General features: G+C 38.0%; 1 protein-coding gene across 2 annotated transcripts; it reads right to left on the bottom strand.

Annotated features, from left to right (window-relative positions):
• Positions 1 to 1,249: 1,249 nt before the first annotated feature.
• On the bottom strand, positions 1,250 to 25,181 carry LOC129777433 (alpha-protein kinase 1-like). 2 transcript variants are annotated; one of them, XM_055783690.1, is made up of 3 exons: positions 24,849 to 25,181; positions 3,216 to 3,493; positions 1,250 to 3,157 (listed from the first exon to the last, which is right to left on the bottom strand). In XM_055783690.1, exons 1-3 carry the CDS (start codon positions 24,864 to 24,866, stop codon positions 1,555 to 1,557), a joined length of 1,899 nt encoding a protein of 632 aa, XP_055639665.1. In that variant the 5' UTR covers positions 24,867 to 25,181; the 3' UTR covers positions 1,250 to 1,554. The 2 variants fall into 2 exon arrangements, with proteins under 2 accessions (XP_055639665.1, XP_055639667.1); XM_055783692.1 differs by lacking the exon at positions 24,849 to 25,181 and adding an exon at positions 24,417 to 24,539.
• Between the last annotated feature and the right edge of the window lie 962 nt (positions 25,182 to 26,143).

The following is a 26,143-nucleotide window of genomic DNA, read 5'->3' as shown; positions in this document are numbered from 1 at the left end:
ACATACGAGGGGCGGTAGATGCACATAAGAAGATTTAAGCCGATTACGTCTGTGGTAGCCCAAAAAATATTAATAACAAAATGTCTTTTTGGCAGCTACTGTCAAATTTCAAACGGTTTTATGAAAATGCATCATGGGAAACACGAACAGCATTTATTGCCAAATAGTTCAACGGAGGAGGGTTTCCGATCCAGATCAGTGGAAAAAGTTGTCTCATCTTGTAAGCAAAACTAGAAAAAGTTTGTTGTCACTAAAAAAACAAGCGACGATTTTTATTCCACTGAAGCGTTGCAAAAGTTAATTATCAATAGAAAAAATGATAAGAACAAAGACAATGTGAAATGCCTGAGTATGAAAGTCATTTTTGTGGTAAAATTGAAACCCGGAATACTTTAGGTATAGTTACGGCCCAGTTGCTCCATTCTTTGAGTTAGACTTGAGGAAGAGATGAGGAGGCCCTTCATCTTTTTTAGTCAAACCGAAATGGAACTTTTACATCTAAATGGGCACAGGATTTTTCATGCGAAGTATAACGACATTGAACATCTGATGAAATATGATGTTTTGTATTGTGATTCGTTTGCGAATTGACCAGATATAATATATGAACTTTTCGACACTTATCGTCTTCTTTCCAAAATTGTAGCATGCAAAAACCGACAAAAACAAAACGGGTTTGTTGTATTTGTTGAGGGGAAGGAGCAGACGTTTCTCTAAGCATTCTGTTACGTATATATCCAGGTTGATGGTTCCGGTGGCGATGAAAAATATCGCTTTGCCAGCCGTTGGTCGGATTGCCCAAACCAGGTATGTTTTGGAGAGCTTGGATAGTTTCATGGTCTTGAAGATGCCTGCCACCTTTCCCCTTCCCATCGCTTTGTTAAATCTGTCCCGGAAATTGCTCCAAATCAAATTTAGCCAATTTCGCGGGCGAGAAGCTGGGATTATCGCATTGCACGAACAAGAATTTCCAAGCGTTACTCCTCTTGCTTGGACACCATTCCGAGAGCTGAAGAGCAAACTTCAAAATCAAAATAAAAAAGGGTTTTCAAAAAAGAAATACGTCAAATCTAAGTTGAAAAAATTTTGTGTTTTGTGTCAAATCAGCAACTTGAATAGATTTTGGGAAGCTAGTTTCTGGTTACATATCATGTTTTCGAACATGTTGAGATTGGCATCGTAGTATATGATTTACCCAACAGCTAACATTACGATATTTTTTTATTTCAATTTCTTGTAAATTTCCTACATCGTTTCTTAATCATAAATGTTTCAATTGACTATAATGAAAATGAGATTTTACGTTCTGGTCTTGCGGAATTGAATCATAACAATCCATTGGTATTTTGTCATCGACACAAAATGCGATAAATCGAGTTACTCCGCTAACGTCTGGAGTTTCGTCTCGTACTCTGATAATCCTTTTTACGGTATTATGAACTAACAATTTAAATAACAGCTTCTAAAACTTAACATATACAACAAAAAACAAAAATAAACACTGGGTAGGGGGGAGACTACATACAATGGAAGTACAATGTGGCTCCTATGCTATTACTGATTGCTTTTCGCACTCGTCTGGCTCTCCGGTGTCGTTGTTGCACCTTGACTCTTCTTCTTCATTCGATGCACCATTTTGTTGACCTTTCTGAATTGTTCCTCGGTGTATGGGGCGTCCCGCTTAGTGGATCCCTTGCCCGATCCTTGATTACTGGCGGCACCCTTATTGGCAGCGGATCTGGTCGAATGTGTACGGTGACCCCCTCCGTTTGGCCGTGGGGAGTTTGCCGCGTGGATGAATATGTGTTTGGGCTTCTGGGTAATCGCTATGATCTGTTCGTTATTGTAATGGGGTTCGGCATCGGGTGCCACCGATGAACTGTGACCGTGCAAGTCGTTGCCCGGCTGCGGCGTAACGTTCTCGACGAACGCTTTGTTCTCTATGTAGGGAAGCTGGGAGGGGAAGACTGCCTGGTATATGTACTGTGGCTGATCATGGTCGTCTGGTTGCTCTTGAATCTGATGGGGACCCTCGTAGTCGCCCGAAGGCTCTTGAGATGCTTGCTGCTGAAGGTGTGCCTTTACCTCCTGGGAGGTGTAGATTACACGGGTGTGTTTGTCACTGGGATAATTTTCAACTAGTTTCGGTTCTGGGAGGTATTCCTCCGCTTCTTGATGGGGAGGTCGGTGTTGGGCATGATATTCGGCAAAATTGGGATATTTCGGGGGTTGTTGGTACTGCTCTTGATGATGCTCTTGTCCGGGGATGGGAGTGACGAAATTAATTGATGGCTTCTCGTAAACGTATGGCTGGGGTTCTTCCTCGTGAGCTGTGGGTTCTTGCTGGTTTACGTACTGGTATTGAACCTGAGTTTGGTGCTGCTGGGGGTGCTGATGCTGATGGTATGTCTCGTACTGGTAGGCGGAATGCTCTGGCTCTGGAGAGCTATGATAAGCGACATGTGTTGGTCCAGGTTTACGGTAGGCAGGTTGGGTCGGGCGGCTCTTCGGTGATTCGTAGTAATTTTCATGTACTGGAATGTAAGTATGGTGATATGGGTCAGGCTGGCTATATCTTGTCGCTTGTGCCTGCTGGGGCTGCTGCTGGTGATGGTGATTACGATGGTGATGACGATAACGCTGCTGTTGATGATGTTGCTGTTGCTGATGAACTAGCTGCTGTTGTTGCAGTTGAATAGCATGTTGCTGCTGTTGATATTCCTGTTCTTGTATTTCCCTGTACAGTTGAGCTGCTCGAATTTCCAAATATTGCTGCAGCAGAGCTTGCAGATGTTGGGCATATTTTGCAGGGCCGGGAATTCTCAACACAATTGTGGGACTTTCCTCGTGCTGTTGTTGCTGTTGATGAGCATATAGCTGTTGTTGTTGTTGATGGTGATGTTGTTGTTGTTGCTGATGATAATATTGCTGTTCATGTGTTGCCACATTATAGCGACCGTTAGGATTTATTTGATATACATCTTCGGCAGGTCTCAGTTCGTAGCCGTGAGAAGGTGTGATTTCTAGTTCGGTGACGGTTTCATCTGTCACGTGCGTTGTTTTCATAGGAAGGCTGTGCTGTGCTGAAGGGTATAACATGTATTTCGGTTTGGAAAAATGATACCCGCCCTCGGGTTGGTTGTTGTAGTGACCATATCTAAAAGAAGAACACAGTTATTAACGATGCACCCGAATATTCGCTCATAAAACCTTACCCGACTTCGCCGTCAATAGTTCTCTTAGTATTTTTCAGGTTGGTACTGTTTTCTCGTTCAACCTTGATGCGGATTTTGTTCCCGTGCTCGTTGAACTGTTTATCGAGTTCTTTGATGAAGTCTACGTCTGCTGGTGGCAGGCCGGTGAATTCTTCGACAATGGATTTAGGTGTTTTGGTAGGTTTCACCGAGGATGCCTTTTTCGTAGGTTTCTTCTCAGGCTTCTTCTCGCCAGCGGCATTAGTTCCGAGTGTCAGAAGAGACACTAGCACCATCAACTAGAAAAAATATTTGAAAACAGTTGTTTATTTGGTGCCAAATTCACAAATGTTAATGCTAGCCTCGAACCGTATCTGTGCGACTTGTTCAACTACGCTTATATCCATTATTTTCTCGGTGGCTGGCTTTAGTGATCAATATCTCGCGTAATATCGATCATGCAATTTCAAATTCAGGCTCGTTGTAAAGGTTCCACACCTAAAAACTCTTTTGCCGTTTTTTGTTTGTTCCATTCAGTTCACCCTGTAACTCGGTGTTAACAATGGAGGTCGACAAAGAGAAAATTGCCAGAGTTTTTCGCCATTAAGGACCAAGATTTCTATGATAGAGACATTATGAGTCTACCTTTAGAATGGCAACAAATTTTACAACAAAACGGTGCATATTTGCCCCAAATCGGACAATCCGAAGCATATCAAAAATAGTTTTGAATTTCACCCAAAAATAATGGATTACTTTTTCCCCGACCTAATATTTTACAGCCGGCAACCAAATTATGTCGCTTCACATGAGTTCGACAATTTTTTACACGGTTGAGTGTTTCTTTTCGCTGCATATGCTGTTAATGTTTCATTCATATCGTTGATTGTATATTTATGATCATCGTTAGCATCGTTATCAATTTAACGAACGAAATGAAACGTGTCGCAAATGAAATCCGCCAAAAATTGTTAAATAACTCGGCTCCGATGACCGACTAGTTAGAGAAGATGTTTGGGAAGGAAAAGGAAAGTTTTGTTTTGAAAACAAGGCTGATGGATATCGTGAAAAAAAATCTGGCGTTGTGTCTATTTATCGATGAAGTAATTAACTGGTCGGGATGTGTGAAATTGTTCATACAAGCTCAACTAGTTTTAATACACGAATTACACGAGACCGCGGAAACCAAAAACCACCGCAAGAGGTGAAAATGGCAACAGTATCGTAAATGATTTTGCGAAATATATGACGGCAATCTGAACAGCTATTTGTTGTCAATTAAAGGTATATGGTTGTCGTATAATTTTAGGACTCCTATTGATCCTCCTATACGGTTATCGATCGCAATTACTGGTTAAAAAATTGGCGGTCTCTCGCATTACTTGGAAGATATGTTCCGGTTATTTGTTTACCAAGGTTCAATGTCAGTCATTATCTACATAGGAGATTAGTTTACTTAGTACCAGGAACCGTCCAAGACCGGTTTGAGATTTTTGCGTTGATAGCAAAAAGTATTTTGTGTTCTATTTTATGGTCAGCAATTATAAAATAATTATAATTATTGATTGATTGTCCTAACATTTTTTAACCCTTTATAAAGTCGTTGAAACTAGGCAACGAATCGACTCCAATTTGGGGGAACATAATTCTTACACGAGGAAGAACACATATTTTGAAAAATTATTTTACTTTTGAAACAGTAAAACATTGGTGGCAATATAGTTGCCACGGCCTGTTATCCTCAAAAACAGTGCCTTGTAAATTCACTTTATCGCGCCTTCAGTTATGTAAAACTCAAAACAATATTTCTAGTGCAGTGAACAATAAAACTGTAAAATTAAAATTTGAATTTTTCACCAATTACACCATTTAAAAACTGTAGATCCTAAAGTAGATCCTAAATACTACGTTTACAGTGAAAACCATAGCTCTAAAATCGTGGTTTTGTTGCATAAAAATGTCTCCCAAAACAATATCGTACATTTTTAGCAACCCAAAAATTTGGAGTGTTGTCAGATACCTTTAGAAGTTTTTGATTAAGTCAAATATTGAAATAATATTCCAAGTGCAGCGAAAAAAAAATGTTTGTAAGTGACAATATAGTTGCCACGGCCTTATAAAGGGTTAATACAATATCAACCGTAAATGTGAAAGCTATAAATATACACGCTTTCAACCGCTAAAATTTCGCCTTAAATTAGTCTACTGGTATGTGAAACCGAACGCTTCGTTTTGAAACCTCGATCTTCCCAAGTTGCTGTGAACGAACTCCACCTTAACGTTTCGATGAACGCTTAGTTGCGCTGCACAAACGCAGAACAATGTGCGTACCTTCGTAAGGTCAGTGGTTACTCCATTATTTTTCACCCAACTTAAGTGTTTTGACATGCTCTCCTTATTCATGCAAATTTTGGCTAAGAGATAGAAATTTGTTATAGTGGCCCTGAGAGGTTGATTTACTGGTTGTTAATTTTCGCCTTCAGCTGGGTGTTCATTGGTTTTCGTTAGTGGGGTGTAAGTATTTTAGAGACGCTAACAATTTACAAATTTCCACGGATGGTAGCGAGAGAATAATTCATATTGTGAAATATGTTTGCTCACACGGGATGGACTTCAACCTAACTAAACGAAAGACCCAAATTGCAACGTTTGTAATTTTGTTGATGGGTTACAAAACAATAATGCATGGTTCACTGTGAAACAATGCCGCTGCTGCTTGTGATGCCGAATTCAAATTTTAAGCAGTGGACGTCTACACAACCTGCCACAGTATTTTATTAAATAACGTTTTTGGCATGCACATGATCCAAAAATAAGTGCTGGGGAACTGCGGATAATACGGACAGTGAGGGTAATATGGACAGGTGGTTTATTTGATATGTTACATTCTGAATTTCTAAATCCCACTTCTGACAGAATATAAAACCAATGTGCCGGTGAGAGATGTGTTGGCTCGGTTAGACCTTGATTACATGTCCCATATATATGTTTTCCTTAAAGCTATAGATCTTCGTGTGTGATTGCCCCTACATCCTTATACCCTCCTTTCCTTCCTTTGCGGGTAATTCGTCCCCTTGCTATAAATAGTAGAATAAGTTGAAATGTAAATACACTATAGATATACGAATAGATTTATGAAATGAGTGTTCATCAACATTGTTACAATTTCCTTATATCCCATCCTTCTCCTAAAAATATGTCACCCTCCTAAACTCGAGTACACCGCGAGTAATCGGTTTTCCACCTTACTAACCATAGATGTAAGAAAATTGTTTATATATATAGTTTTAAAATTATATTTAAGAATTCGGCTCCTTTAAACTTAAGTAACTGAGCCTGTAAAAATAAACGAATTAAAAAAATTCTGAATTTCCGATTTCTGTTGATTAGAACACCTTCTACGTGTTTTTCTATAATATTTAAATCACCCTATAGCAATGAATACTGATCAAAACTGGAAAAGGGAAACAAAAACCGAAAATCATATATTATTCCGCGTGTTGATGTTATTTTTGCGGCTTCGATATTAAGCATTTTGAGTGGTTTAATATCAAAATTCAAATAGCTGATGGTTATATTTCGGTTTGTTTCAAAAAATTCAAATCGCTGATGGTTATATTTCGGTTTGTGAGTTAACAGAGAAGCGATATTAGGTATGTACGGAAAAGTAAATTCATTTGTGAGTGGAAAATTTAAATTATTGAAATGATTGTACTGGTGGGGTAAAATGGACAGTTGCCAGTGGGAGTGAGATGGGCTATGAGAAGTCTGTTTAATCTACTCCTAAGGGATGTCCTGCTTTTAAAAACGGGAATCAAATCGCCAAAAAGTGGAATGTTTAGAAGTTGACTGGAACCAAAATGTAAAAATAGCAAAATAGTTCAGAGTCTGTCCGTTTACATTGCTGAAAAGCACAATATCACTTCTAGATGGACTCAAACCGTTGAACGATGAAAAATCGAATTATTTTCATCGTTTAACGGTTTGAGTTCAGCCCTTGGTTGAATAAAATTATTCCCCTCACGAGCGATAAACCTCTACGCTTCGTATATTATGAACCTGTTAATTCCCCCCCATATTATCGCATAAAAAAAATGTTGTAATTTTCGGTCTGTTTTAATTTCAGTAAAAACATTGAAAAACACTATTTTGTAAAATATTTGGCCAATTAGGTCGAAAAACAGTATATTGAATTGCAAGAAATTGCATTAAAGTTTTGGGAAACATGAGTGTCCAAAGATATAATTGAAGTTCTTCTAAACATGTCCGTATTACTCCTACCTCCTCTACTCCTTTCACCACTCACATATTTCATCTTTATGACACTCAAAGTTATCGTTTGTGGAGATGTGTAACCGAATAAAATCACTAGGGAAATATCATAGGCAGAGTAGAAAGCGCTATGGAAAAAAGAGCACATGGAATAAAGTGCACGCGGAAAAAAGTGCAATTTTTATAATTTATTTATTTTCGGCGAAAAAACTGTTAGTTTTGGACATGAAGGAGATTATCTGTTTTTATTTATATTTTGACATGCGACAGCTTTACTAAAGTAAATGGTGACTCAAAAGTCATGAAACTCTTCAAACATAAGGTGAATGAATACGGCATCTATTGTATACACTCAAACTAGCGTTGGCAGATGTACAAATAAAAGTACCTTTTTCAAAGGTGAGGGCATAGTCAGTGGTACTGTTGCATAAAAGCGTGATAATATTACACCACATTATAAAATGAAGTTGTAAAGTGTTTTATAAGAGTAAAAAAGAGAGCATGAACGGCGGGCGAATGCGAGGTTCTGGTATGAACAATTTCAGGTCGACGATATTTCGGAATTCCCCGAAGGTACGTTGAATTGTATATTTTCCGGAGAATAAAAGATTTGCATATTTCATAATTACAAAGCACACAGCAATGTCAATGCATTAAAAAGATCCCGGAGAGAAGTAAACACGCCCGCTCGCTCCACGCTGACGCCCCGCTGGCTTAATTGTGTAAGTTTTGCTACTAACAAGAAATTTAGTTTATTTGGCCTGATATTTGCGACAAATCATCAGTTTGGACGACTGTTCACATATTCTAGGGAAGGTGAACACATATTTCGTTCAATATCAGTGATTATTTCGCATATTTTGCATTTCGTTGTTTGGGGGGCAAAGTGGTCAGTGGAGGATTAACGTTAAAACTACTATGTTAAAACGTTATATGTTTCCTACTATGTTTTTGTACGTATGAGAAAATGTCAATTACGATTCTAGGTGAATAGGCCTAGCTCATTTCATACATGTACCTACTATTTCAATAATGATTCAAACAAATTTGGCCAAGAAAACACGCATAAATCTATCTCTTCTAGCGTGATATGTGTGAGTGACCACTTTGCTCCCCCCACAGGTGACCTCGTCACTAAAAAAATATTCGATTTTTCAACATTTTTTCTAATAATGAAAAATGTACTATTTTCAAACCGCTTACTACCTTGAACTACAATAAGTTGAGCTACAATATTTTTCGAAGAACGGGAATTTTAGTGGTTTGTGGACACAGGAGATGGGCATGTTCCTTTGGGTGACCACATTCCCTCCAGTTCCCCTATAGATGATCAAGAATAACATTTGTCGAACTCATTGTTTAGTAATGTGGATAATTTTGCTCTGAATGAAATAAACTAATTGCTGGTTTAATGTTTTAGGAGACATATGTACCAATTCGTGATAGCTGATCGGGTCGCGATCCTAATCACATGCTTCCCATATATCTTTTCCTTTGAATTACAAAGGTTTGTGAAAGTGAAGGATTCACTTCACCAAATCCACTTAGCAATACTTTGTTCTTTGGCTAATGGTCCCGGCACCTTTCTATCACTTCATTTCTTACAACATGTTTGAAAAATGGAAACGAAAAAATTGTTAAATCCACGAATTTCTGAACAATTAATAGAACTAAATTCAAAAACATTTCATTCGAACAACCACAGTCCCAAGCTTTTGTTCGTGCCCTTAGGTACAGGCTCATACACTTCTGTTGAAATTTTTAGATTTTCATTTCTGAATGAAAAGCTATGTTATGTAAAAAAGTTTCATCTGTTCAAAAATCGTATAAAAAGCAAGGGTTTCTTTGGTCTCTACACTTCGGTCAAAGAAATTTTCTCGTCCCATATTACATTTAAGGTAATGGATGTTTTCAGGAAAATTGTTCAGAATATTATTCCTAACAAAAGAAAAAAGAAAATGTCTAATTCTTTAAATTAAAATTAAAAATAGTTATTAAATTGTTCAGTATATAAATCCTAAAAAAAATTAAAAGGAAAATGTCTAACTATTTTCAATTAAAATCAAAATTAAAATTAAAAATAATTAGAATTTTCATTTCAATTCGTACTAAGTTAGAATAAAGCTTAGCTAAACTATCTCTTTTTAATTACGAGATTGTTGAGTTCTGTCTTCAGCAAAATTGTAGAGCCTTAAATTTCACAAAACATTGGTGAAGATATATAATTTCTATTTTTTGACTGTTTTTTTCTGGGAAGAGTTCTTTAAAACTAGTTTTTTAAGTAAGGTTCTGCCAAAACACATTATGTCATCTCCACATCAAAGTTTTAGGAGGTATTGAAATACATAATTTTGTTGAAGGTAATCATAGAGTTTAACCCTTTGCGGTCGTTTGTGTGCTCTCAGTCACCGAAGGAAGGAATCATACTAAATACTTTGTTCGACGAAATAATAGTTTAGGTTTTTTTTTCTAAACGAATTTTAATGTCTAGTAAATTTTTTCACGAATGTATACAGAGTTATTTGAATAATAGGAGACGATACTCGGTATAAACAAAATATAAAAAAATAAAAAATAAAGATGATTTCTTTCAAATGAAATTAATTCCGACCGCAAAGGATTAATGCATCACGCACAGTAATTACCAAGCAAGTATTGCACATATGTCACTTTTACATATTAAATTATAAAAATGATGATGATGATGATGGTCAAGCCACCTTCCCATACAGAGATTTGAGCAAGACGAGTTATCTAAAAGATAATTTAGTTATATTTTTTTTCAGCATTGAAATCAGTTAGGCAAACAAAAAACAACGAACCGATTTTATTTACAGATATAAGTTCAAAAAATTGCAATGTCAATTGACAAGCCAATACTCAGTCATGTCCCCCACAGAGCCGATACGGTCCCGACGAAGCCCTTGCAGCCGAGTGGTCCACCAGAGCACAAGCCCAACCGCCAGCCTTGTATTGGATTGGCTATGAATATCCTCATCCAGAGAAATCGAGAAAATTTCCTTAACAAAAATTTCTAGACCGGCACTTAGAAAACTTTCAATTTAATATCCTTTATATCTGTGTTATGCGCGCGACGCTCAAACTTATGTAGACTTGTTTTATATTTTTTTAACTAATATAATATAAAACAACAAAATAAAAATAAAAATAATCCATCATCACCAGGATCATGACGGACATGATAGAGAGGAGATAAATACAAATTAAAAAAAGATAATTTAAAAAATTAAGTAGTTTGCATAATATAATCCGTTCAAAAAAAACTTCGTCAGGTTAATTGAAAATATTAAAAACAAACTGCAAAAAAAATTCCACATTAAATTATCCGTTCGTATAAAACTTCGTCAGTAACAATCTTCGTCATAAAATTTAAAAATATATCGGTCGGCTATTAATGAAACACAGCTTTCACGTGTGAAATACAGTGCCTCTTAAATTCTGTAAGTGTTGTTGCACGTTTAATATGTCTTGGCATCAAGTTGAACACATTTATACCTTTAAAATACAACAAATTTTGAGAAGCACATGTCAAGAAATTGGGTGTTCTCAATTCATTCGCGTTTCTTGTGTTATAACTGTGAAAGTCACTTCCTTTTTCAACTCGATCACACAAATATCGAGGCAGCAAACCTTTAACTACTTTGAAAATGAACACCATAGTTAAATAAACAATCCTTCGCTTCACGGATAACCATTGCAGAGCTGTAATCTCGATATTTGTGTTTCATTGGCCAGAAATAAAATGGAAGAGCAAAAGTCTAAATGAGGAGAAATGATTGATTTGTATAGCTGCATTTTGCTGCAAATAGTTAAATCGTTTTTCAATCGGAATAAGATTCCATACTTCTTGGCAATTTTCTTGATGACATTGTCAATGTGAGTGTTGAACTTGAGTTTGTCATCAATAATCACGCCAAGATATTTAATTTCCCGAACGCGATCAATAGTCTCATCATCAATAACAATAGAGACGTTTTCATTTGAATGAATTCGCGAGATTACCATATATTTAGTTTTACTTATGTTGAATTTTAATTGCTTATACTTCAACCATCTACTTAAAGAATGCAAATCTCCATTTAAATGTGACGCGACCTGATTTAAATCATTAGCTGCAATGGATAATACAGTATCATCTGCAAAAAGATTAATATCACAAAATCGTAAAACTCGTCGCATGTCATTAATGTACATAATAAATAAAATGGGCCTTAATACACTTCCCTGAGGTACTCCAAGATTATTCCCTATGGGGCTGGAAATGAAATCGTTAAAAGTAGTTCTTTGAGTTCTGTCATACAAATAGCTTTCAAACCATTTATATGCAGTACTCGTAACTCCAAAGTGCTTAATCGTGTTCAACAACAAGGGCCTAGAAATTGTCTCGAGAGCGCGTTTTAGATCCAAGAAAACAGCAATGATGGTCTCTTTACATTCTAAATTATCTTTTCATTTTACTAACACCAAGTTCAATGCGGTTTCACAGGAATGACCTTCCCGATATCCCGATTGTTCTGGTATTAGCAAAGTGTTATGATTTAAATAAAGGGTGTGTCACATCAAATTGCATCACGGAAAAAACGCTGTAGAAATTCGCCCAGTAGACCGATCCTTTAAAAATTTTAGACAGTAAAATAAAAACTATTAAACAACTTTTGGCATTTTCTTTTTATTCATACTTCGAGCCCAAGCCCGTATGCTCGCACCTTCCTCTTCACCCCGTCCATAAGGTTCTGTACAACGTCCGGTTGTAGTTTTTTTGAACAGAAATCCATTTTCTCTTGAAGTCCGCCTCCGATTTGACAACTTTTGGGTTCTTCCGGAGGGCCTGCCTCACAATCGCCCAATATTTCTCTATTGGGCGAAGCTCCTGCGCGTTGGGGCGGGTTCATTTCCTTTGGCACGATGGTGACCCCGTTGGCTTCGTACCACTCCAACACGTCCTTTGAATAGTGGCACGAAACGAGATCCGGCCAGAAGATGGTCAGGTCCTCGTGCTGCTTCAATAGTGGTAGTAAGCGCTTCTGTAGGCACTCCTTAAGGTAAACCTGCCCGTTTACCGTGCCGGTCATCACGAAGGGGGCGCTCCGCTTTCCGCAAGAGCAGATCGCTTGCCACACCATGTACTTTTTGGCAAACTTGGATAGTTTCTGCTTGCGAATCTCCTCCGGAACGCTGAATTTGGCCTCTGCGGAGAAGAACAACAGGCCCGGCAGCTGACGAAAGTCCGCTTTGACGTAGGTTTCGTCGTCCATTACCAGGCAATGCGGCTTCGTCAGCATTTCGGTGTACAGCTTCGGGACTCGCGTCTTCCCCACCATGTTTTGCCTTTCGTCGCGGTTAGGAGCCTTCTGAACCTTGTATGTACGCAGGCCCTCCCGCTGCTTGGTCCGCTGAACGAATGAACTTGACAAATTCAGCTTTTTGGCGACATCCCGCACCGAACTTCTCGGATCACGTCTAAACTGCTTAACTACGCGCTTGTGATCTTTTTCACTGACGGAGCATCCATTTTTGCCGTTCTTCACCTTCCGGTGGATGGTTAGGTTCTCGAAGTATCGTTTTAGTACTCTGCTGACCGTGGATTGGACGATTCCCAGCATCTTACCGATGTCCCGATGTGACAACTCCGGATTTTCGAAATGAGTGCGCAGGATTAATTCACGACGCTCTTTTTCGTTCGACGACATTTTTCCAAATTTACGAAAAATTGACGCATGGCCAACGTGATCTATACACTCTTATCTGATTATAAGCGAAAGCTGAAGATATAATTCCTAAAAATTAAATTTCTACAGCATTTTTCCGTGATGCAATTTGATGTGACACACCCTTTATTCCAACAGCTGGCCTTTAACAACTAATTCCAATATTTTCTCTAATGTGTGCAACATGTTGATGGGACGAAACTCTTCGGCTTTAATCGTTCCAGCAACCTTTTGAATAGGGACTATCAGGTATTCCTTCCACACCTGAGGTACATGCTCATTTAGTAAAGATTTATTGATAAGGTCCAGCAAGATGTAATCAATAACATGAAAGCAATCTTGGATAACTCTAGCATTAACACTATCTACTCCAGCCGTTTTTCCTAAAGAAAAGCCAATAGTTATAAGTTCATTTAATGTAATTTGGTGAAAACTTTCAAAACTACAATTACTATTAATCGGCTATTTTATTTCATCAGGTTCATCGACCAATTCAATAGATTGATTGATCAATGAAACACTATTGACAAAATAATCGTTAAATTTAGATGCTATTATCTGTTCAGACTGTTCAAGTGTGCCATTAAAAGTTATGGATCGCGGTTTGCTATTATTAGGTTTCAAAAGGGATTTCAAAATTTTCCATAACTCTTTGCTGTTGCTTTGATGCTGATCAATCTTCCTCTGAATATATTCACAACGAGTTTTCTTAACAGATTGTGAATATCTATTGCGTGCGTTCGTGTATATATTCCAATGATTTTCATTATTAGTTCAACGAAATTTATTGTTCCACCTGTACACGTTTTCAAGACATCAGTTAGAACAGCTGCTGATTCATCTAAATTACTCGTCCCGAATGGAAAATCCAAGCTTCTCACCACAAGATTCGAGACGGCATGTTTCGACTATTTCCTCCAGCACTTTAATTTCACAAAATCATCGTTATTAACGAAATTATCTACTACATTAATAACTAAGGTCTCATGATCGGTTATTTTTAAATTTGTATCAGTGACAGAGCAAACTGTATCAAAATTGGAATAAACATGATCAATTAAAGTTTTACTGTGCCTGGAATACGCGTAAAATCATTTACTGTTTGTTTTAAATTGAAAAAGTCTGCTAAACGCTTCAAATGCATAAATGTATACATTATTGTGTACCAATACTTAATGTTATCTATTACGTCATGGTTTGGAATATGCGCAAACAAGTTTTGAGAGTCTAGACTTTTCGGGTACATAACTTTTTATGCCAATTTTGCGCTATTTACATAATATATTACTCTGTTTCCTTCAAACTTCATCCACTGTGGATGTTTATTTACAATATATTAATTTATTAATCAATTTCTGTTTTTTTGGTTCGCTATCAGAGCTTGAATTTAGGTTTATTTGCAAAAGTTCAAATGCATTTGGTGATAGTAATTGAACATTCTTCGATTTTTTATTCGTAGACAGCTTATCAGAAGTTTGGATGTCAGAAGCTTATGAAAAATCCTTCTCTGCAAGTTGAAATTTGGTAACGTTAAATTATTAGTAATAACAAGCTACGCCAGTAACACCGGCTGAGTGTATCCTATGGCTTACCTTCCCTACTAACACATTCCTAAATCCTCAAGACATTTATGAGTGGTTGTAGAGTTTTCTGCATCTCTCTTGAGTAAATGTCGAACTAACAATCCTTCCCTTTCCTTAGCAGTTGCTAGGACGTGGCCAGGACAATTCTTAACTGTTGAATATTTACACTAAACCTACCACGAGGGGTCAAATGACCCTTTTTAAACATTCAGTCAATATTTTCATGCAAATTACATTGTCATAACATCATTTGTCTATACTACTTTTCCTAAAACATACATCGAATGTATTTTTCAGTGTTTACTCCTCTCTTGTTATTTTTTTTAACTGAGAAATATATGTAATCTGCCCTAACTACCGCAACGGGTCATTTGACCTTTGCCAACATTCATATGATATCAGAAATGCATTACACATTTTTGGCTATTGGTTTATATATTTTGTTGTATTTGTGAATGAATAGTGAATGATCAGAAATAATTGTATTGCTGACTATCCAAGCGAGCTAATAGTAACCATTCCAAGCTGCAGTGCTATTTTGCGTGTCAAAAATTATAATTTCAATATTTTGCTGATAATTGTTATCCCAAAATGTCAAAATATACAGGAGAAATGCGTTTCTCAACAAAACTATATAAATCGAGCCATTTATTCACTAACTATTTATAAAGGGTCACTTGACCCGCTGTGGTAGGAATAGATATACATGAAACATCGGTAGGTTTAGTGTTAATAATCATCAGCAAAGGATGGAGGCTAGTTTTCAACTTAATTCGTACCACCTACGATATTGTGCAACTTGCTCGATACTATTACTATTACTGAAGGCACCCATAGTCTAAAATGTAAAAAATCAGTTACTGAAATGCTTCCATTTGCATTTAAGAAATCGCAGATTGGATGAGTGGATCAAAAGTACTTTTTTTTTAAATAGGCGTATTGACAAAACAACCAATGTCTCAGATCACCCTTCTGAATTCTGTATCTTAGGGGGAAAAACGTGTCTAATTTTTTTCAAAATAGAATTCATATACGAGTTTTTAGCAAAATCAGAGCTATTTTTTCATGGAATATATTATGAAATTGATATTGAAGGGTATTGAAGGCTCTAAGAATTTTCTTCGTGGCAGCAATGGTCATCCTGATAAAAACATTTTTCAAACATTTAAACATATCTGTGATCTTCGTTAACTTTACTAGCGTTAGAGGAAGTTTAATAAGTTAAACAATGCCACAAATCGTCATATTGCATGGTGAACTTTTTTTTATTGCTTTCATTTTTTGGATCCTACAACCACTGGGTCTCATAGGCATGTAATAAGCTGTTAATATCGAAATTAATGAATATACAATGACAACTATATCGTGCATTAGGAGAGGTTCACTCAGTTAACGACGAAATGTTCGGCACAAAGACAGCTACCAATACGAAAATCGGTCAGTAAGATAACCATCAAACCACAAATCAAAAGTTTATCCGATAGCTGCGAACAAAAGCCTCAATCAAAACCCACTTCCTGTACCCGGTCAACGTTATTATTTCCCTTACATAATCCAAAGGTGCACCGCATGTGGATCACCGAAAAGTGCGGAAAAATTGGTTCAGGTATGGGTTTAACATACACACCTGAACTACATTGTTTTACCCGCAAGCGCAGCATATCAGAAGGACGCAAATACATTTGATATTTCTAACCGACTGCACACACCTTTCCATATAGGGTAACACGGGGTGAGTTGGACATATGGGGTGATTTGGACCACCCCTTTATCTCAAAAAGTAGGGCTCAACTTGATATATTTGGTAGTTTGAAGCTTGATATAGTGATTTAACATTGTTGGTTGAGAGAAAACAAATGTAGCTCAGTATACAATGTGACATTTTTGATTTAGACCGTATTGGTTTGAAAATATTAGACGATTTGCTTAGGTGGTCCAAATTCCCCCCTTTTCCCCTACCGATCGGAGACGCAGCGTCCGCTGTTTTCAAGTTGTTTTATTTTTTTTTTTGCTACTGGGTCGGTAAGTTATGTTTCATTAGCAGTCACCTACCTCATAACCCTCCGATTAGCCGTAATTCGTGTGAGACATTTTTGAGTGCCATTCAAATGTGAACGATGGTTTGAGGAAATAGTTTTGTTTCGCATTGAGGTAGTGTCATCCAAAATAAGAAAGAAAAAATAAACCCGCTGATGAACCGGTTGAGTGATTATGCAACTTTTCAATTTACCCAATCTACACATTCTCACAACAGGCGCAATTTGTTGGCATCGGGTTAGTGAGCTGTACGTAGTTCACCAGGAAGAGATTGCGGATCGCACCGGTTCGGACGGTTTAAAATGCAATTTTCGAGTGAACTTTCAGATGCTTCACGAAAGTACCGTTTGATGGCGTGAACTTGTAAAGGAGATTGAGAGAGTTGATTATATTGATCTTCGTGTAGCACAACTGAATCTTTGTTCAGGTTTTCGATATCAGCGTGCCGCAAAAAATAACGAACGCCGAAAATCATTGCCACCTGCAGCCAAGGCAATCGGAGCACTTCTCTTGGGAAAAAACGGTTCTCTCTTTGAAATTCATTTAATGGTTTTTCCTGTTCCTCACCAAAGAAGACATTTAAAATTCCTATGAAAACGAAAATGATAATAAGCATATTGTTGTATTGTGCTCTGGTCGTGAGAAGTGGAAATATTATCTGCACGATTGTCACCCTATTTACAATGACATTTCACACATCTTTTTCGTCAGGTGCTGTAGCGCGCTATCATTACACCAGGATGTCGATTAATCACGGCTGCTCTATTCAATAGCATGATTAGCTCTGATAATTGTGAATAATATGTTTCGTAAAAGTTGATTGAATTATATAAGGAATGTCAGAGTAGCGCCATGACATGGTGTAGCTATCTGCTAACTACCGCAGTGTACACCTTAACATTTCGGGTGCACGTACTTTCTTTGCGAGGAACATTTACGATTTGGCACGGGGAAAAAAACTACATGCACGTCTTGCGAACTTCTTTCAGATTAAGATATTATCAACAAACACAACCGGTTGACGCTTTGCATTATATGGGAATTGTTGGATGGATAATCATGATGGTACGAGGATGCGGCGGTACACGCTCGAAGCATGCATAGTTGTTTATCGATTATGTCGAACCAGAGATAGATCGTGTATTGCCCCAGGTTGTGAAAAGTGGATGTAAAAGGCTGGTGTTGCACAACGATTGGAAAGCATGAGAATTACAAATGGTTGTGCTGGGTTCTGAGAGAATTTTTTGCTTTTCCGGCTATTTGCGACGCTGATAAATATTTGAAACATTACTACAATTAACATGAATATGGAACAAATTTCATCGAAAATCTGAGTTTAAATGTTTATATAAATGGCATTCAAGAATTCAAAAGCGTTGGTACTTCAAGTTTTACAACATACATGATTAAGGAATTCAGCCGTAACCGGTGCCTCACTTCTGATTTTTTAGTGTTCAAGAATTCAATCACAAATCACATGCAATAATTCCTGCACAATCTACGGGTTGGTGAACAAGTTTTGGAAGATGGAAGAAGTCTTACTCTAGCTCTAGTTCGAGATCCAGAAAAGTACGCAGTGTACACGAATTCATCAACGAGAAAATGGTTCTTGGTGGGTGGCAAAGACCAGTCTTCCGTGTTTCACATCAAACACTGGGTACGAGACGAACAATGTTCTCCCTACTGTCGTAGTTTTATGTTTGCAGAAAACATAATTTTTTGGTAACCGTTATTTAAAAATGTGATATGTTTGTTTCACATGATGTTCAAACATGATGTTCAGTTTTTCTCGCATTTTCATCCCAAGTAACATATGATAATTTAGTCCACGCATCAATTTATATATATTGAATTTATGTAACATCGGCTATCATTAACTTTTTGAATGAGTACTAAAATTGAATAGAGCGTGGCGGAGATGTTTAGTTACCCACATCAAAACACCAAGAATAGGTGTTAACTTTCCTGAAACTGCATCTAAAACTAATTTATGGGTATTTATTTATTTGGGCAGTATTTGTATGACGTCGCCCCGCTGTGCACTCGGTTCCCCAGACTTCAATTGGCAACATGCACGGAGAAAAAAAGAATCATAGAAAGCTTTTTTTCTATTTAGAGAATGTTTTCTTTCCACGGGAAATAGCTATGGGTTATTTAATCAGACTTGCAAAATGTGCATGAATTTATAGCCCTGAGGTCATGTAATTTTTGCATTACGAACTAAATTTCTAGTTAGTTTCTGTGAAAAAAATACTCTACAAAGAAATTTTTTAGGAGGAATTTTTTCTCTCGTGCATGAAAAGAAACGAAACGAAAGCAATGAATATGCGACAACGGGTGGTATGTTTGTACATGATGTTCTTGAATTATAAACATCGTGTTTGTTTATACATGTTTCTGTTTGTGTATCATTGTTTGTGTTTGGGATAGACATTCAACACTAGCGAAAATCATGTTCGTGTTCAAACAAAAACATGGTATTTTCACATCGCGTGGACATTTGTAAGTGTTTTTCGGAAGACTGGCAAAGACTCACTTTCGACGATCTTTTACCAGCAATTAGAATGAAATATTGAAAATATTCGTACGATATACGAACTACATCAAAAACAATAATAATAGCGTTTCTGGCATTCCTGGCGATAAGAGTACAGAATAAGATTGCTGACGCCAAAAGGCAACAATTGCCTCTAGAAGCTCCAGTGATTCGCTGCGACTTTAATGGCGTCAACCTGCTGACTGGATCAAACCGGTAAAACGCCTCTTTGCACCACCTGCAAGAATCTCGTCACCATTCTCGATTCCTCTTGACTTCCACTCCATTTGTTCCAATGATCGTACAACAGTTACACCGTTCTTGATGCTATACCACCAGAACTCAGATAGATCGATTTCGACCACGGAATCTATGGCTTGAGCGATGCATCTGGAAGAGCATTCGGAGACTATTTAAATCACCGCGCAATCACATTGTCTATGTCTTGCACATTGCGTCCCAAGATTTTTGATTTTCTTAAATTGGTGAAACTCAAAACAAACTTTTATTTGGCAGACTGTTCAAGAGCGCTTCCAATGCATCCAAAGATTAATACGTAGAGCTGGTTTCATCGCACGGACATTAGGCTTTTTGTTTAGAGAGTGTCAACTGGAAGAAAATGATTTTTATAGAAGTCCCCTATTGATCCGCAGGGACTAACTCCGGCAAGCACTTCGTACTATATATCTTCCCGTTCACCATATGACTCGAAAGAAGAGCGGCTTGGACATTTCCTTCACGTCTGCCAGAGAAGGACCTTCTTCGAGAACTTGATGTGAATGATATATTCGACCTAATCGCTTACCTGGGGAACGTAAAGTATCCGGTCCCCTGCCATTCGTTGAATTCTAGCATTAAGTACGTCTCGTCTTTCATTATGAGTACGAAAAGAAGTTTTCCACTTATTTCGCCGTAAAGAGGTTTTTCACCAGCACCTCAAGCTACTTCTTCTGGGTGATTGCCTGCTGTTCAGATACAGCCGGTCTCGTCTGACGCTTCCGCATAAAAATGTCCATTTTGGCCAGATTCTTCTCCACCGTTTGGCCGGATGCTTCGATCCCCCGGCTTAAGGAGCGTCAAAGAGATGATATTGTAAATACCAGATCGGCTATACCTGGCGGACACAAAACGCCTCAGGATGCCCAACTCCTTCGCTGTGGGGTGGAGCTTGCAGTATGGAAAAATCATCAAGTTACTTGACAGTGCTGCTGCTGCGAATCAACAGCCTTGAATCATTTTTGTTACAGACTTAATAAACGTAAAAAAAAATTGTTCCTATAAATTATCTTTCATCGACATCCGAAATTAGTCCATTTTTTTAATGCATTATGCAAATTAATTATTTAATGCATTTTTTAACGTTAACACTAAAATCGATGAAAACTGAATTGGAATTTTCGAGCATTCCATTCGGTAATTTGAAGAAAATTGTAGAATTTGAATCGTGCTTGCCAGGTGTAAGTGCTCTGATTGAGCGAGTGATTTTCGGGCGTAAACAAAATCTAAACCACCGAGAAATCACAACTGAGTGCCGATACTCAGAAAGAAATAATACTGATCAGTTTAGACTCGCTAAACTATGGTTTATGTTCACATAACGTTTTGTGTTTTTGTATCCCGCGTTAGACCTCTGACCATCTGGTCACTTTACTCTAATGGATACCAAGAGCATCCCTCGTTCAGAGCCGAGCTGACTAAACTTCACTAGTCGATTGAATCGTATCTTTAGACTTCTATACAGTAGAACCACGATTATCTGCGAGCGGATGATCCGCAGTGTGGATTATCCGCGAAGGCGAGTTCCATGGTAATTCTATAGGCCTACTCGATATTATTCAGTGAGTGTTAGGATCTTACTCTTTCGTTTTGTTCGTGATTAGCTGACCACTGGTGTACATGACTTTGGATGGATAGTTTTATTATTCTTGTTTTGATGAAACATAGTTTTCTCAATGAAACATCTTTTTTCTCGAAATTTGAAAAACATGGTTCGAAAGATCATCCATCGCTGCATTACGTGTGTATTTTAACCAACCCGAAAACTCTCGAACAGCTAATGGGACAACCCTTCCAGTGCAAGTCTTGATCAATCAATCATTTCCCTACGTTCAAAAGCTATGGGAAATATTTTGAAATGATGAACATGATTTTATTGACAGACAAAAAGAAAACAGTAAGAACATTTGCGAAATACGTTTCTGCATTGGATCGTGACCGGGCATGAAAAGTGGATGGAATTCAAGAATCCCAAACGCAGAAGATCATATATTGACCCCGGTCAACCAGCCACATTGACCGCTAGGCCAGATCGCTTCGGAAAGAAGTGTGTGTTGTCTGCGATCAGCGAAGTGTAATTTGATACGACGTTAAGAAAACTAGTGAACGTAATCGAAAACAATTGATCGTGATCGGTTCCAGAAAAGGCAACACAAAGTTATTTTTCTTTATGACAACGCCTTGGCACACCGAAAACACCGAGCAAGACCGGCCAGGGAAACTTGATTGGGAATAACAACTGTATGCGTCTTATGAAACCAGTCTTACCTCCTTCCAACTATATTCGAGGGGCTTAGAATGAAAGGGGTGTAAGATTTTTCTACATCGACTCTCTCTTTTGGTCATAACTTAGCTGCAAACTCATTTCCAGCTGTATTAGACAATGTGGGAGATAGGTCAGAACCTCATCTATCCGATTCTATAGAAAACTCACATTGGAACGTTTTTGCAGTTGAGTTATTAACTAAAGAAAAAGTTGATGGAGAGAAATCGATCAAGTCACTTACACCCCTTGCATTCTAAGCCCCTCATTTTTTTTTATCGATGGGACACGTACTCGCTTAGCAGCACCTCAATTCATACATAACTGTGCGAATAAGTTCCGATGACTGGTTTAGTTTTAAAAAAGCAAATATTTTATAAATTCATAAATTTCTCAAGAGATGGGAGAAATCTACAGCTTCTAATGGTCATGACTGTGATTCTATTTCATTTTCAGACCACTAAAGAACATTAAATGTGTACTTTTATTTAAAAATCCCAGCCTCACATGCATACAGTTGGTAAGAACAAGACAGTCGCTGATAAGTTTTGTGTATCGGCATCGAATTATAAATTATACAAGCCTTATTTAATCGACTTTGTCGGTAATAATCTCTGCATTTGTTGCCAAGGTTATCATGACATCGGGTATGTTGTTTCGATCTGGCGATAAGATATACCGTCGTACGTCACCATCTCTAGGACTGTTTAATTGAAACTCTTACTCGTTTCACATTTTCAGGAGTTCCTCAATTCCTGTGCATTTCAATTGTGCCGTGAGAATTGTGCATTATGTAGCAATCACACAGTTTAGATCTGTTCGCATTGCTTCAAGAATCGGGGACCGGTTATGTGCGGGCTATGTCAAAATTTCGACTGAAGCAGCTTCGTTTCGCAATCACTTATTGTTTTCATATAGGGATATGACGAAATCCTGATGTTCATCCGACTAAACTATCACAGTGATTGAGAAAGGAATCTGAAGGCGGTATGGCACCGACTTTTCTACAACCCATCCAGTCGAAGTGGTAAACAAACAAATTGAGTGGAATAATTCCTTAGTCCTACGTCGACAACGCGGTCTTTTCTTGGATACAATCCTCTAAATTTCATAAGAACACCTTAAACCTCACTAGTCAAAAACATTTCTACCCTTTCATGTTGAGGAACTCTAATAAAACTTTAAAATTTAACAGCACCTTTAATAACAGATGCATCACCACTTTCAACAAGGCGAATAAATGATCGAAACTAACTATTCACAAACTAATTTCTGGTGAGAAGCAATCTGAGGCATGGGTTTCCCAATAAATCTATAAAATTTCTCAAAAATGTACAACAGGGTATTATTACAAATATTCTTTCTTGTGCTTAAGATACAGTACAAATTGATAAAAAGACCAAAATGGTCGAAATAACAGTACTATCCCGTTAAAAACGGTACGTTTGGTCAGTTTTTACTCGAGATCAAAATACAAAAAAAAAATTAAATTAAATCGTTGCCAACTATTAGATTTGAAACACTGTGCAACGCAAGCGAATGTCGATTACCCTAAATTACTTCAATGTCACACGGAGGGATCTGTACATTCATGTTGTACTTGAGCGTACGATAATTAGGCTCATTATGAGTCTGTCGCTGGCATGACTCGGGTGTTCAATTGCCATATAAAATACATTCGTCCTAATATTACACAGCAAGTAATAGAAAGTCGTCTCCTTCGAAGCCTCAATGCAACTTGGCTTGATTAATAAATAAGCTTGTTCCATCAGTCACAAACCAGTTCATATCTGAACGAGAAAAAATCACATCAACGAACGATTTTCAACGATTTCAAAACATCGAATCAGCAAATGTTCCTCGGAACAATGTGTAATTATCGTAGTTTTTTCTCTTCTAGTGCGTAGTGTGCTGTCACTCTGTACTAAATGTATCAAACGGATGTCTTGCATGGAAGACAAACGTTTCTGACCGGACGAGAACCTATGAGTATGTGCATAGTAGAGGCATTGTGTGTACGCCGGACCAGTAAAGGTTTCGCCAACACGTTTATCCAGATAATGCGAAAAAATGAACAAGATTTCTGTCCAAATGGAATCGCCGCATAATAGAAGCACTCTCTAGTTCACAAATGAAAGAATCAAAGTAATGAAAAGTGGTCGATGCATAAAAAAATTGAAATGACTCAGACTAGTTGAATCAAGTGAGATGATAACAGTTAACTACGGTGGGTCATTTTGTTGTGTCGCGCGTAATGACGTAAAATAACGATTTTCCCGCCAATCGTGGGAACCGTTAAATAACACCTGGTTAATATTTTTATACTGTCACTGTGCTAAGATCTTTTCGGCTATTCGTAAGATGGTTAAATTACTTATTTAACGGTAGTATGATTTCCACTCTCTCAAAATATAATTATTTTATAGTGGTGAAAAAGTGCGTTGAGTACACTCATGAGTCATTAGCACGACATTAGATAACGGTTAGACTGCACGTTTCGATTCATTAGATCCTAGCAACACTAACGGGGAAAGTTATCCGGTTAAGTTGTCCTTATTCGTTATTGTGTCACGTATCACAACCCAAATCCATCACATTTATAACTTCATTATGCCATCAGATCGCGCGATGAAACTTTTCAAAATATACGTCAATAATCGCGCATCTCGTGTCCATTGAAAAGTTCTCCGTAATTGTAATCCTTCGTCACTCTGTTTACGTCTGCTGTTGCAAGTGACGCAACAGTTTTCCTGTGCGTGCAAAATATCTGCATTTCGCATCTGCCTACACCACAAACATTTCACTTCACGTAACTAGGTAATACACAGAAACAAGTCTTCGGCATTCAAGCACAAGATGGGACATGAATAGTTTTTTTCTTTTCGATACACTTTTAAAAGTGTCCGCGAATACTTGCTGAATTACCATGCAAACAAAACAAAACATTTATTAACATACCACAATAATCCACTTCATTCTGTATCAACAGTCCATGTAGTACTAAGGGACGCCAATATGCGGAATAACACTTTTATAATTGCCCCCAAATAAGGTGCGCGTGTTTGAGGTCTTCTGGAACTCTCACTCTCACTGGTGGAAGCCACGCTAGACCAAGCCACTCTCCCAACTGAGGTCGTTCGGGTCTGAGCCTGCAACTTGCTCTGTTTTGCTAGGGTAAAAATGCACTTTTTGCACTCCCGGCTCGTGTGGAGCTCAGAAACATCAACGCACGTGGTTCGAGCTTGGAACAGCAACTACAACACACTAACATACGCGTTAACGCTGCGACGGTTTGCTAGCGTTTGCCGTCAGGCGCAAACCCCATTAAAAACTTCAACAGTGAATTGTGAGCGGAGTGCGTTCACATAGTTTCAGTGCATCGAGTTTCTCGCTTGCGCTTCTCACCACAAGCTGCAGTCGTCGGTAACGCGAAAAGGAATACGAGAGGAGAGTGGTTTTCGCTTTGAGCTAGCTGCCACCACGAATCGTAGAATTTGTGCACTGGAAAAGTCAAGAAGTCATAACCTCCGTTTGTATACGCTCGAACTAGATTCGAAGATGGACCGTAAGGAATAAACTCTCGCTGAGAAGACAACGGCTGCTTTTATATTGGGGGTCAACGTCGGGGATTGTGTGATTTACCTCCCAAATGAACGGTAAAGCTGTACCATCGGGAGGTGGATATTGTTACGCGTATGGTTCGTTACGAGTACCATCGATCCAATAGGCCGGTGAGGAATTGATGGGCATAGATCTGTAGTTTGATCATCGATGGGCGACATGTTGTGAAACGAACAGGAATTTGCTACTATTTGAAATTCATGTTAATATGTATATAAATTCTGCGAGAATAATGCGTGTCGCCATCGGGTCATCCCATGAAGTGGGAAGCATTTTTTTATCCACTAATTAACAGTTAATTTAAACTGCGAAAAAGGAAAAAACGCATTCGTTTTCAGGCAAAACCCGATGGCTGTTCGTTCGAAGGAATCGGTAACATGCATTTGACCGCGTGAGGAAGTACGCCATTGCCGACTTTGAAAGAAAAACGATTCCGCCCTGGTGGCAAACACGCAATGACCAACGATCAAGCGCTCTATTGTGGCTTCTTCAAAAGTCACAGCAAATTAACTGGTGTTTACAGGGACTGGAAAAGGGCGGCGCTTTAGCTGTTAACTCAAAGTAATTGCAACCGGTTAAATTATCCGAAACGTTTTGCCTTCTGGTTTGCAATAGAATTTTTATGTGTTAAC

This window comes from Toxorhynchites rutilus, chromosome 3 (genome assembly GCF_029784135.1).
Source record: "Toxorhynchites rutilus septentrionalis strain SRP chromosome 3, ASM2978413v1, whole genome shotgun sequence".
NCBI lineage: Eukaryota > Metazoa > Arthropoda > Insecta > Diptera > Culicidae > Toxorhynchites > Toxorhynchites rutilus.
This window is presented reverse-complemented; position numbering and strand designations above follow the sequence as displayed.

Coding starts and splice junctions, on each gene's coding strand:
- LOC129777433 (XM_055783690.1), bottom strand. Junction 3,158..3,215: donor ACTATTGACGGCGAAGTCGG/GTAAGGTTTTAT, acceptor TTCTTCTTTTAG/ATATGGTCACTACAACAACC.